Below are 15,056 nucleotides of genomic sequence, written 5' to 3' on the forward strand. Positions count from 1 at the left end.
CTGTCAGCAGAATCAAATTTTCAAGCTTTATGCATTCTCTGATTCTTCAAACCTTATGCTAACTCCTCTCAACCATGGGGTAAGCATTGCCAACCATGTCTACTGTGTACTGAGCATTTCTCCGGTGCTGCTTATGCTGTCACTGACCCTGGTTTTGTTGCTTGGATTTTTCTTTTGGATTTCCCTTTAGCTTTGGTTGAAAATGGTCTATGTCACCTTGCTCATGCTAACCACTTGCCCCACCTTCCTTACTCCATTATAATAAATCTATGGCATTGTTTTACATCTGCAACCATCTGGTTAGTTTTTTTTTTTTTTTTTGGCGAAAACATTGCTTGTCTGCTAGTAAGGCAAATCAAAACCCCCATATCCCTGCCAGGAACCTGCATAAAGGATCAGTTCAGTCAAGTGGGTGGTGCACTGTTCCACTGTGCAGTATTGCTTGCACAAACATAACCTTCATGAAATAATCATATGGGAAACTTTACCAACAACCTCACCCTAAAACTCAACTGAAGATCTCTTTTTGGAAGCTGCTACAGAACATCTACAATAGCCAGATGAGTTTTGGAAAAGAACATCCCGCCAACTGTGAAGCATGGAGGTGGGTCTCGGTGGGTTCGGCTGCCAGTGACATTGGCAATATTGCAAGGCTAAACACTTTTAGTTCTCTTTTTGTAAAAATGTGACAAAAGATGTCATAAAGAACTTTTACATCAAGAGAAAGTGACATCCATCCATCCCTCCATCCATCTATCTTCCTATCTACCCATCCATCTGTCCACCCATCTATCTATCTAGTATGCATATCCATTTGTCTATATAAGTGTATGACCTTTGTAACCTCTGTAAGAACATAAGCAACCTCTGAGAGCAACCAAGAACCAAAAAGAGAACCTTTCTAAGAGCACAAGGAAGAACCTCTGAGAACAACCAATACTTGTGTTTGTCCACCTATTTGTCTGTCTGTCCATCTATACATTAATATACTTATCTATTATCTCTATATCTATTATATATATCTATCTTATCATACAAATATATGGCTGCCAGTGACCAGAGGCTACACTCTAAAAGGTTACAAAGGGTTCTTTGAGAGACACCATAGAAGAACCACTTTTAGTTCTTTTTTGCAATATAGATGTGACAAAAGATGCCACCTTTCCGTCAAGAGAAAGTAACATCCATCCATCCATCTATCTTTCTTTATAGTATTACATTAGAAAACTTCAGTAGATATAGTTATAAGTATCTATATATATCTTATACTTATATCTAGATATAGATATAAGTATCTATATCTCGGATTCGTCTGTTCGTCCGTCCCTACATCCATCCAGCTATCGGTCTACAATAAACAACTATCTCTCTACCCATCTATCGATTGGTCCATCCATCCATCCGTCCATCTACCTGTCCATCTATCTATTCATTTATCTATCCATCTATCTAGTATGCATATCCATTTGTATATATATAACTGTTTGCCCACCTATTTGTCTGTCTGTTCATCCATCTACTTACTTACTTGTCTGACTGTCTGTATATTAATCTACTTATCTATCTCTATGTCTCTATATCTCTATTATGTATATCTATCTTATCTTACACATATATGGCTGCCAGAGACATTGTCAATGTTGCAAGGCTACACTCTAAAAGGTTACAAAAGATTCTTTGAGAGACACCATAAAATAACCACTTTTAGTTATTTTTTATTATATAGATGTGACAAAAGATGTGATAAAGAACCTTTACGTCAAGAGAAAGTGACATCCATCCATCTATCTTTCTATATGTTATTATATTAGAAAGCTGTATATTTATTAAGGTATCTATATCTTGTATTCGTCTGTTCGTCCGTCCATTCAGCCATCCATCTACCTGTCTATCTATCCGTCTATAATAAATATCTATCTACCCATCCATCTGTTGATCGGTCCACCCATCCATCCATCCATCCGTCCATCTACCTGTCCATCTATCTGTCTATCTATCCGTCTATAATAAATATCTATCTACCCATCCATCTGTTGATCGGTCCACCCATCCATCCATCCATCCGTCCATCTACCTGTCCATCTATCTGTCTATCTATCCGTCTATAATAAATATCTATCTACCCATCCATCTGTTGATCGGTCCACCCATCCATCCATCCATCCGTCCATCTACCTGTCCATCTATCTGTCTATCTATCCGTCTATAATAAATATCTATCTACCCATCCATCTGTTGATCGGTCCACCCATCCATCCATTCATCCATCCATCCGTCCATCTACCTGTCCATCTATCTATCATTTATCCATCCATCAGTGTTTGTCCACTTATTTGTCTGTCTGTCCATCTATCTACTTACTTGTCTGTCTGTCTGTCTGTATATTAATCTACTTATCTATCTCTATATCTCTATTATGTATATCTATCTTAGCTTTCACATATATATTCTTTTTTGTAATAAAGATGTGATACAACAAGAGGTTAAAGGTTAAACTCACACATCTCAATGACAAACACGGTTCTTTATGGAACCAAAAGTGGTTCTTCTATGGCATCACTCAAAGAACCATTTGCAGCACTTTTGTTTGTAAGAGTGTAGAGGAAATTCCACAAAACACCAGCAAATCCTGGATGCAAGCATCAAAACATCTGTTAAACAGCTGAAGCTGAAAAGAGGATGAAGGAGATCTTCTTCAAGAGGATTATGACTCCAAACACACCTCAAAAGTCTACCTGAAGAGTTCGATTCCGTCTATCTAGGGAGACACCAACTGAAGCTTTTGGAAAGGCCTTCAACCTCAACCTAGAGAGAGTGGCAATATTGTATAATAATGGCCGAAGCTCTTCCAGTATTACTCCACCAAGTACACATTTGTATGGATTTAAATTTGGAAGGTGAAGCTGTTAATGAACAGCCGAAACCCAACGAGAGCTTAAATGCTGAAGATTTCACACAGTCCACTAAACACAGACACTGTGGGTGTAGTGTTGCTAATTAGGTAGGTAGATGGGGTACATTGTTTGGTTTGAGACAAATAATTAGATCAGCCAATCAGAGGGAGCATAGGATAGGATAACTGAAATACAGAGCAGCTGGTTATACTGGTTGACCAGTTCAGCTCTTGACCAGTACAGGATATGGTTTTGTTTAAGTTTGATGGTTTAGCTGCTCTACAACCTGGCCGAGCTACACAACTGGGATGCTTAAGCTGGTCAACCAACATGCTCAGTATGTCTACACTGGATGACCAGCATGTCCATCAGGAGCTGGTTCACCAGTATAACATATGTTTTGGTCTGGATGACCAGCTTTTCAACCACGTCGACCGGCTTAGACCATCTGAAACCAGCTACCAGCAGAAGTGTGAATCCCCAATCACCTAATGTTTTGGCCGTTGCTTGCCACCCTGATGATTGGGAAATTATGAGCTACTCCTTGATTTTTCTGACTTGATGCATGAAAAAGAGATCACCAAGATTTAAACAGAGAACCTCTGTACGAACATGAGGAAGAACCTCTGAGAGCAAACAGGAACCAAAAAGAGAACGTCCCTAAGAGCATGAAAAAGAAACCCCTAGGAGGAAACAAGAACCAAAAAGAGAACCTCTGTAAGAGCATGTTCAAGATGGAGATGTTCAAGATAAAGAACCTTTAAAAGCAAACCAAGACTCAAAAAAGAACCTATATAAGAGCTTGATGAAGAGACCACAGGAGGAACCAAGAACCAAACAGAGAACCTTCCTAAGAGCATGAGAAAGAACCTTTAAAAGCAAACCAAGACTCAAAAAGAGAACCTCTCTACTAGCATGAGGAAGAACCTCTGAGAGCGACCAGGACTTAAACAGAGAACCTCTCTAACAGCACAAGCAAGAACCTCTGACAGGAACCAATAACCGATACTTAAACAGAGAACCTCTCTAACAACACAAGGAAGAACCTCTGAGAGGAACCAATACTTAAACAGAGAACCTCTCTAACAGCACAAGCAAGAACCTCTGAGAGGAACTAATACTTAAACAGAGAACCTCTCTAACAGCACAAGCAAGAACCTCTGGGAGGAACCAATAATCAATACTTAAACAGAGAACCTCTCTAACAGCACAAGCAAGAACCTCTGAGAGGAACTAATACTTAAACAGAGAACCTCTCTAACAGCACAAGCAAGAACCTCTGGGAGGAACCAATAATCAATACTTAAACAGAGAACCTCTCTAACAGCACAAGCAAGAACCTCTGAGAGGAACCAATACTTAAACAGAGAACCTCTCTAACAGCATAAGCAAGAACCTCTGAGAGGAACCAATAACCAATACTTAAACAGAGAACCTCTCTAACAGCACAAGCAAGAACCTCTGAGAGGAACCAATAATCAATGCTTAAACAGAGAACCTCTCTAACAGCATAAGCAAGAACCTCTGAGAGGAACCAATATTTAAACAGAGAACCTCTCTAACAGCACAAGCAAGAACCTCTGAGAGGAACCAATAACCAATACTTAAACAGAGAACCTCTCTAACAGCATAAGCAAGAACCTCTGACAGGAACCAATACTTAAACAGAGAACCTCTCTAACAGCATAAGCAAGAACCTCTGAGAGGAACCAATAACCAATACTTAAACAGAGAACCTCTCTAACAGCACAAGCAAGAACCTCTGAGAGGAACCAATAATCAATGCTTAAACAGAGAACCTCTCTAACAGCATAAGCAAGAACCTCTGAGAGGAACCAATATTTAAACAGAGAACCTCTCTAACAGCACAAGCAAGAACCTCTGAGAGGAACCAATAATCAATACTTAAACAGAGAACCTCTCTAACAGCACAAGCAAGAACCTCTGACAGGAACCAATAACCAATACTTAAACAGAGAACCTCTCTACCAGCTCAAGCAAGAACCTCTGACAGGAACCAATAACCAATACTTAAACAAAGAACCTCTCTAACAGCATAAGCAAGAACCTCTGAGAGGAACCAGGACTTAAACAGAGAACCTCTCTAACAACATGAGGAAGAACCTCTGAGAGGAACCAATAACCAATACTTAAACAGAGAACCTCTCTACCAGCTCAAGCAAGAACCTCTGAGAGGAACCAGGACTTAAACAGAGAACCTCTCTAACAGCTCAAGCAAGAACCTCAATAATCAATTTCCTAAATCTGTTCTTCACCCCAGGAAGCTTCGAGAGAGCTCCTTCCAGAAACAGAGCCCCGCTGTTGCTGCTGCAGGTTAGCCCTGTTCCTGGGTCAGGAGACTCTGTCCTGAAAACGCATGAAAACGAACAGAAACACACACAGGTTTTATGGTTACACTCTCCTTTGTGCGGCTTGTTTTAAGCAGGTTTACAGAGGCTCACGACACATCAATACTCCACTTGATTACATTCCCACCTCCACCGAGAGGCCGCCATGAATATTCATTAGGGCGTCCTAACAAAACGTGTGTGTGTGTGTGTGTGTGTCCCATACACACACACACACGCAAACACACACACACACATGCCTGGCTTAATTTCTTTATGAATATTAACGGCAGCATTATGTCCCTGTGCAGACTGACAGCACTTGAGCTAATCCTGTTATTGTTCCGGGCCAAGATAGCTGCCGCTCTTACTTAAAGCAGCGTCAGAAAGCCTTTTGTCTTCGAGGTCTTTTCTTTTTTCCTTTATATTTTTTTCATCATCCCCTTCATCTTCCTTGTCTCGGCACCGGTGTGTTTGCCTCACGTCGGCATGACGACGACCCCGAGTCGATCAGAAAACAATTTGTAGAGGTGGAGGTGGGGGTGAAGGTGGGAATGGTGTGTTTCTCTGAGAGTGTTTTATCAATGCTCCGATCTCAAGCCGGTTTTTTTTCCCATTAATTCCCGGAGAACACAGATCTAGAGAACCACAAAAGCATTTCATCAGCATGAGCTGATCAAAGCATTGAACAGAAGCACAAAGATCTGAGTGTTCTTTTCTGAAAATCAGAAACCAGTGCTTTTAACAATTGATCCTAATGCAAAGAAGCTTTACTGATATGAAGATAGGAAGAACCTTGAGAGGAACCAAGACTCAAAAGAAAAAACTCTCCAAGAGTGTGAAGAAGAACCTTGAGATAAATCGAGACTCAAACGAGGAATCTTCCTTTGGAAGAACCACTAAAAGGAACCACGACTCCAGATGAATCTATGAGCATGAAGAACCTTCGTAGAGAAACCAAGAACCTCCTGAAACCTCCCTAAAGCCTCGGGCCCACCACAGGACTTTCAAAGTTACTACACGACTTCAACCTGTTGCTGGATCGAACCAAAAACTCCCCAAAACAAACGTGTCTTAGGTTACCTAGGAGACGCAGGGTTGTACCACCATTTGCGCCACTGACCCAAATGTAAGGAAACGTGACAACTTTTCCAACCTTTGGGGGAGGTCATGGGTTGGAGGACGGGGGCAGTATGGTCTGTACAGACTGCAGGGGGAGTTGGAGGTGAGTAGCACAGCACATATAGGAGGCTAACCTGTATACAATGTTGTAGATGTTGGCTTTTCAAAGGAAATTTCCTTAAACATTCCACCTTAAATTGTGCTGCAGTTTTGATATATACTAGTGCCAGAATGAAGCTGCTGTATCGTTTAAGGTGAAACATAAAATATCAATTAGAAAGAAATGTTTTTTTTTATTGGCAACCAACAGGAATCGATGGCGGGTCAAAAATAATAATCAATCATAATTGATATGTTCCGACTGCTCTGAAACGATCTAAAATCTGAGAGTCTGCACCCCTCACACACTCCTCAGTTCTCTCTCCAACAGTCGACTCCGACTAACGAAAAATCTGCAGACTAGAGCCAATCAGCACAGACTCAGCCAGACTGAGAATCAGGGCTAAAATAAAAAAATATGAAATGCAACACTGGCCTAAGAGTATGAAACCGAGACTCAAAAAAAACAAATACACTGACTATGAGCATGAGGAAGAACCTCTGCGAAGAACAGAGACTCAAAAGAAACATGAGGAACCTCTGAGAGGAACCCAGACTTAACAGAAGCAAGAGAAGTCTAAGGTGAATCAAGACTCAAAAGGAGAAACTCCCTAGGAGCATAAAAAAGAATCTCTGAACTGAGACTTACATTGAGAAACATGTTAAGAACATGAGAAAGAACCTGGAGAGAACCAAGACTCAAAAGACGAAACTCTGCAGAATATGAGAAAGAACTTCTGAGAGGAACTCAGATCAACTTTATAATAATATAAGGAAGAAACTCTGAGAAGAACTATGGATGCAAAAGGAGTCTTATGAGCTTAAGAATGAACCTCTGAGAGGAATCAAGTCTTACATTGAGAAACAGAAAGAAACATTGAAAAGAAGCAAAACTCAAAAGGAGGCTATAACCAGAAACATTAGGAGGAGCCACTGAGATGAAACCTGGACTCAACCGGAGACATTTACTAAGATCATTAGGATGAACCACAGAGAGAAACCAAGATTCAAAGGGAAAACCTCCCCAAGATCAACATTGAGAAGAACCGAGAAGATGTAAGGAGTAGGGCAGTGGTGGCTCAGCGGTGGGGCAGTGGTGGCTCAGTTAGAGTGCCGGGTTATCGATAACAGGGTTGTGGGTTTGATTCCCGGGCTTGGCAAGCTGCCACTGTTGGGCTCTTGAGCAAGGCCCCTTACCCTCTCTGCTCCCCGGGTGCTGGAGTTGGCTGCCCACCGCTCTGGGTGGGTGTGTGTGTGTGTGTGTGTGTGTACTCACTGCCCCTAGTGCACTAGTGTGTGTGTGTGTGTGTGTGAGTGTGTGTTCACTACCACAGATGGGTTAAATGCGGAGGACACATTTCACTGTGCAGTGTACACTGTACAGTGACAAATACATGCACCTTTAGATGTGAGGAAGACTTACTGAAATTAAAATCAAAAGAGCATTAGGAAGAACCTTGAGAGAAACCAAGACTCAAAATGAGAAACTCCCCAGAAAATAAGGAAGAGAGAGAAACTCTTCTGAGAGAAACTCTAAGAGACTCAAACTGAGGATGAATCTGTAAGATGAATCGAGACTCCAATAGAGAAACTCTATGAAAGTGACTTAAAAACACTGAAAGGAACCAAAACTAAAGAAAAATCTCCTTAAGAGCATAACAAAGTACCTCTGAGAAAAACCAAGACCCTAGCAGCATGATGAAGAACCTGTAGGAGAAAACAAGATGTAAATGAAGAACCTCCTTGACTCAAGACTCAAAATAAGAAACTTCCCAAGAGCAGGAGGAAGAACCTGTGAGAAGAACCAAAATCAAAAAAGCTTATGTCTAAACTGAGTCACGAGTCACTTCAGAGAGGGTCTTTGGATCTCAGAATTTGGCAATGTTTGAGTTACAGTGTCAGGAACCTCATAGGCATGTCTATTAGAGATTACTGAACACCTCCTCAGGCTTTGAGAAGAGTACGTGATCATTTAGGACTGCAGTTAGCACCATGGTACTAATCAGTGGGGGTTTTGTGAGCTAGTTGTGATTTGATTGCTGCTTGTTTTTTTCTGATCAATTAGTCAATAAAATCGGTCAATTAATCAATCAACAAATGGACTCCTGCTGTTTTCAGCTGTGAGGAGAAATTATTACATTAATCGACTTAAATTAAATTACTGTGATTGTTGAACTTTAAAGCGTCTGAAATAAAGCTCTGCGCTCCAGAGCGGTGAAGCAACACTAGAGTCTTCAGGAGCCTCAGCGTTTGCATACGTCCTGCTGAATAAATTATGCAAATGAGAAGTCCAAATCATTTCAATTCAAGATATGCATGAAATCGCCAAATGCCGGCCTGTTAGCTAACACTCCAATCTCTGCTCATCTATCTGATAGGGATAACTGATAGCCATCTGTTCAATTTCCATCTCTCTCTCTCTCGCTCACTCTCTCACTCTCTCTCTTTGTGACAACCATTTTGATTGACAGAGTGTGTTTGGCATGCTGCCACGGCCGACAGCCTATTGAATCATTGACACACACAACAGCTTAGTGCCATTTAATGACAATCTTACACACACATGTGCACACTTACCATCACACACACACACACACACACACAGATGTGGTTGTGTTGTCAACACTGTTGTTCAGAGAGAAAGCGGTGCTGACGCCCTTTCAGAAGGAAAAGATCTGTAGCTTATTTTAGTCTGATCCTATTTAAGGCTCCTATTTTAGCTTATGTTCCAATCTCTTTCAGCTTGAACCGCAAATAAGAAAAAGATGAAGGTGAAAATGTGTGTCCTAACTTCTTCTCTGGGTTCTGCCACAGCACAAATCTATATTTTCCCACTTCTTCTTCCATTTTCAGCTCAATCAATAAATCTGTTTACCACCAGTATCAAAGAACGATTAGAGAAAATGTGTAAAAAACAAAAAAAAACTGTAAATTGGACTTTATATGGGCATGTAGAGGAGAAACGACCAGAATTCACTCTCTTATTTATACACACCTTCTATACCTGGAGATGAAGAACATTCATCAGTAGGAGACCACAAAAAGAAGGCCCTGAACAAGACCTTGCAAAATATATATATATATATATATATATATATATATATATATATATATATATATTATACTGGTATTTATGCTGTTTTGTGTTCTAAAGTGATGTTTAAGTGAGTCTGGATGAGTGTTTCAGGGAGTTCTGGGTGGATACTGTCATGGTATCAACCAGGCTAAGAAATGGGCTTGTGGTTGTCTCAGGCGCAGGTTACCATGCTTTTAAGAGACTCAATGGTTGAGTTCTTTCATAAGAAACAGGAAAGCAAGAAAGCTGCATTTCCATGCCCTTGTTTTTAAATGAAGGTACTTCATTTATAAGAAGAACTGGTCAAGCTTTAGGTGAATACTGTATTTTGCCCCATGTTACAATATTTTCTGCTGAACAGACTGATAGAAAAGGGCCAGAATTAGTTAGAACTAAATATTCATTATTGTATTTAAAATATTTAATAATAACTTTTTTAAAAACATTTTCTAAATATGTGATTTTGTCCTAGCAGTGGATATGCATTCTGTAAAACATATTTTTTTTTGTATTGTTCTTGTTTATGTTTTATGTTCCAAAAGTTTTCAATATCCAAAATGGAATATTGTGAAAGAAGCAAGCACCTATTCAACTTAATAAATAAACAAATAAATAAATAAATAAATAAAAACATATATGTGTGCTGAACTTAGAGGCTGTCAGTATTTCTAAAGTAAGGTATCTTAAATGTTCTACATTCACAGTAAGGAGTTATATATGTCCCATAGCAGGGAATTGTACTTTTGCTATGCCAAGAAACTACACAGCAAGAAACTGCACACTTCTGGAGTAAGGCACCTTCACTTTTCTACAGCATGGAAATGTCAAGAAGCATGTATTTTCTAGGACACCAAAATAAAATAAAATTGACCAGTGGTTGTCATTCCTGTTACTGGAGAAGCACCAACAAAAGGTTCTGTTAGAGTATGCAGAACACACAACATCTAGGGTCTATAAATCTGAAATTTCCAGAAACAATAAATTGATTATACTAAATTGCAAAAAAAAAATGTTCTTCAAAACAAATCTCTATTTTTTATAGGAATTAATACATTTTCTACAGCAAATATCCATAAATCAAAATCTATAAAATGTCATAACTGGTCCTTAAATTCTATACAGCAAGTATCTATAACTGTTCTATAGCAAATATTCATAACATTTCTTCAAACAGAAAAAATCTGAAAAATTTATACTGCATGTATCAATGAATTTCGTACAGCAAATATCTATAAATGTATATTCGTAATGTATATGGATTTATATATTTTATATAAAAAATTATCTACTCTATAAAATCCTACACAAGTATTTCTTTAGTAAGTATTAAAAAATCAACAATCTGTACATTTTCTATGGCAAGAGTCTGTATATTTTCTATATTATTACAGTGGGTTTGCTCATGTGGTCTATTGTAAAAACTCTTATTTGTGACATGTACCACATGGTACCACATGTTATTTTACAGTAAATGATTGAGTGTGGTTTACAGTAAGGTGTTGCACACTGGCAAGGCACCATGTCATCATAGCAGAAAGAGGAAGAAGAGGGTGGAAGAATGATGGAAAGAGTCGTTTCTCCACACTTACATCACTCAGTCCAGCTTCCAGAATCTTCACCCCACTCTCCTTCTCCAACTGGCCCTTCTGCTCCACTGGAGAGAGAAAGAGAGGGAGAGGGAATCAGCATGGATGTGTGCCCTGGGTTATAGTGGAAGTGGAGGTAATGTTTATGTATCACCTGTGTGTGCAGACATGTAGTTTCAACTTTCCACAAAAATCAGTCACAAATGAACACATATCATATTAATAACTCACTGTTTACTAAAATCTTTAAGAAGTTAATAATAATCCCCATATGAATTCATATAGCCCTGCTGAACTACAGATAACTACATATACAAATTCAAATAATATTACCAGATAAACATGTTTCTATTTATTTTATGTCAGTAATTAATTAATTAATGAGTTAATTAATTTTAAATTTATTTGTACATTCAAGTATTTGTACTTTCTACTGCAGGTTATCATATTTTACAAACATTTTCTACAATAAGTACCCTAACATTTTCTAAATCCGTTAATTTTCTACAACAAGGATCAGTAATGTGACTACAGCAGGACCCTTTACAATTTGTACACCAGGAATATTTATGCTACAGCCAGAGTCTGTAAAATGTTTAAGAAACGTGTACATTTCCTGCCTCACAAATGTGTAAAGGTTCTACAGCAAATAATTTCATACATTAATGACCATAAGTGCAAATAATGACCATATATTCAACCCTACACACAATGTAAACATTCAGATGTTTTCTATGAAAACCTATAAATAGTCTACAGCAAGAATCTGTGAATAGTCTACAACAAGAATCTGTAAATTTACTACACCAGGAATCTGTCAATACTCTACAGCAAGAATCTGTAAATTTACAACAGCAAGATTTTGTAAATGTACAACACCAGGCATCTGTAAATACTCTACATGAAGTATCTGCAAATTTACAACAGCAAGAATCTGTAAATTTACAACAGCAAGAATCTGTAAATACTCTACAGCAAGCATCTGTAAATTTACTACAGTAAGAATCTGTAAATTTACAACAGGAATCTGTAAATACTCTACAGCAAGCATCTGTAAATTTACTACAGTAAGAATCTGTAAATGTACAACACTAGGAATCTGTAAATACTCTACATGAAGAATCTGCAAATTTACAACAGCAAGAATCTGTAAATTTACAACAGCAAGAATCTGTAAATTTACAACACCAGGAATCTATAAATACTCTACAGCAAGCATCTGTAAATTTACTACAGTAAGAATCTGTAAATTTACTGCAGCAAGAATCTGTACATTTACAACAGCAAGAATCTGTACATTTACAACATCAGAAATCTGTCAATACTCTACAGCAAGAATCTGTGAATTTACACCAGGAATCTGTAAATACTCCACAGCAAGGATCTGTAAATTTACACCAGGAATCTGTAAATACTCTACATCAAGTATCTTTACATTTACAACATCAAGAATCTGTAAATTTACAACAGCAGGAATTTGTAAATGTACTACAGCAGGAATCTGTACATTGTTTTGCAGCAAGAATCTGTAAAATTACTACAACAAGAATCTGTACATTTACTACAGCAGGAATCAGTAAATTTACAACAGGAATCTGTAAATACTCTACAGCAACCATCTGTAAATTTACAACAGTAAAAATCTGCAAATGTAAAACACCAGGAATCTGTAAATACTCTACATGAAGTATCTGCAAATTTACAACAGCGAGAATCTGTAAATTTACAACACCAGGAATATGTAAATACCCTACATCAAATATCTGCAAATTTACAACAGCAAGAATCTGTAAATTTACAACAGCAAGAATCTGTACATTTACAACATCAGAAATCTGTCAATACTCTACAGCAAGAATCGGTGAATTTACACCAGGAATCTGTAAATACTCTACATCAAGTATCTTTAAATTTACAACATCAAGAATCTGTAAATTTACTACAGCAGGAATCTGTACATTGTTTTGCAGCAAGAATCTATAAAAAATTTCTACAACAAGAATCTGTACATTTACTACAGCAGGAATTTGTAAATACTCTACAGCAAGAATCTGTAAATTTATTACAGAAGGAATCTGTAAATACTCTATAGCAAGCAACTGTAAATTTACTACTGCAAGAATCTGTAAATGTACCACAGCAGGAATCAGTAAATTTACTACATGAATCCAATAGAAATGCTCCAGAATGGCTTGAAATAATTTATTTTTACATTGACATTGGCTGAGTTAGGAAGGATTTTTCCTCCTCCTATAAAACTGCTGTTTTGGAGATACAAGGTTTTTATTTTTTGCGAGACCACAATGTAAGCATGGTAATGAAGAACAGGTCTGGTATTGATCATTTAGATTCAGTTTGTTGGATCAAATCAAAGGAGCAATCTGTAAAACATTATAAAACAGAATTTCCATCATTTCTTAGACAACCTTCTCAGTGACGGAAGCTAAACCAGGTTCAACACAGCGGCCGTTTGATCAGAGTTGCCGGAGCTCAAACATGCCTGCTTATATATTCCGTATCAGGTTTCTGAGTGGCTATGTGTGATTACTGGCATCAGTGCAGAAGCGTTTGTTCAGCCGAGCGCCTTCTATAATCAAAAAACAGCACTTAAGCTCAATCAGCGAGTGAGATTGGTCTTCAGATAGATGAATATGCACGAATGTAACACGATTAGACGCTTCCATGTAAAATCAAAGCTGTAAAATGCAACAGCAGAGCGAGATGGAAGTAGAAGACGGGTTTGGGCCACTTTGATTTCAATGTGTGTGTGTGTGTGTGTGTGTGTGTGTGTGTGTGTGTGTGTTATTCTCTTCAATCTTTCACTCTTTAATAAAACATTTAAAGTACCAGACTGAATCAAAAGAGAAAATAATTACACACTGCAAAATCAGACCTAATGACAGACAGAGAGACAGACAGACAAAGAGCACTAATCTCTAATGTACAAAAAAGAAAGACATACAGAAATCAAGCAAACACTGAGAGAGAGAGAGAGAGAGAGAGAGAGAGAGAGAGAGAGCTATTAGGCTCTAAACAGACTGTGTGGAGTCAGAGCCACAGCAGAGACCGATCCGACTCAGTGACCGGTTCTCTACCACATCTTTTGTCACATCTCGATTACTAGAAAGGTTCTTTAAGGAACCAAAAGCGGTTCATCTATGGCATCTCTCCAAGAACCTTTTTGTAGCCCCTTTATTTTGTAGCGTGTCCGTGATTTACGAGCTCAATGATAGCCGACCTTTTAGTGTAAATTTGGTATGGATGCTATGGGCTCCGCTACATCATGACTTTCCTAAAGCTGCCAGCAGCGTCGCACCTCTGAGGAGACGTTTGGCTCGAGTTCTGGATTTGAGTGTTGTACGACATCTGACGTTTGACACCGTCGACTTGAACAACCCAAGATATCTGAGTCAATGCCTCCTTGAGCTCCTCAAGTCCTTTTCCAAAGGATAAGATTTTACAGAATAACATTTTACAGAAGTTATTCTTCACTGACGAGGGAGAGCACGGTCAAAAAGTCGTAGAAATGACTGATATGGCACATTCACTAAAATCCAGACTGAGAAACTCTGGTAACAATTAGCCCACCTCCTCATGTCCAACTAAGCCCCAGCCGAATATGGCTTGAGAGAAAGAGAGAGACAGAGAAAAGGCATAAAAAAAGAATAAAAAGAGATATATATAGAGTAGAGACATATTGCCAATAGAATAGGACTCTCTGGAGCAGATCAACATCATGACCCAATTGGCACCATGCTGTCTAATGCCAGGCGTGGGCTAGTAGGGGGGTACAAAGCCCCCCAAGAAGAAGAACGGTGGAAGAACGGTGTTCTCTGAAATGATGATGGTAGAACTTCATCCAGTACTTTTGGATGGGATGAGTTGGAGAATTGGAGATGAGGTGAAGGTGAGGTGGTGATAATCACCAGCC

The 15,056-nt window shown here is 38.7% G+C and overlaps 1 protein-coding gene across 1 annotated transcript in view; it reads right to left on the reverse strand.

Moving 5' to 3' along the window:
• The window catches only part of ptprn2 (protein tyrosine phosphatase receptor type N2), a 304,722-nt gene that overhangs the window by 124,121 nt on the left and 165,545 nt on the right, over positions 1-15,056 (reverse strand). Inside the window, exon 13 of the mRNA XM_072687156.1 lies at positions 11,129-11,193. Within this exon, the coding sequence (XP_072543257.1) occupies positions 11,129-11,193 (65 nt within the window). The remainder of the gene's footprint in view (positions 1-11,128; positions 11,194-15,056) is intronic.

This window comes from Salminus brasiliensis, chromosome 9 (genome assembly GCF_030463535.1).
Source record: "Salminus brasiliensis chromosome 9, fSalBra1.hap2, whole genome shotgun sequence".
In the NCBI taxonomy this organism is placed as follows: Eukaryota; Metazoa; Chordata; class Actinopteri; order Characiformes; family Bryconidae; genus Salminus; species Salminus brasiliensis.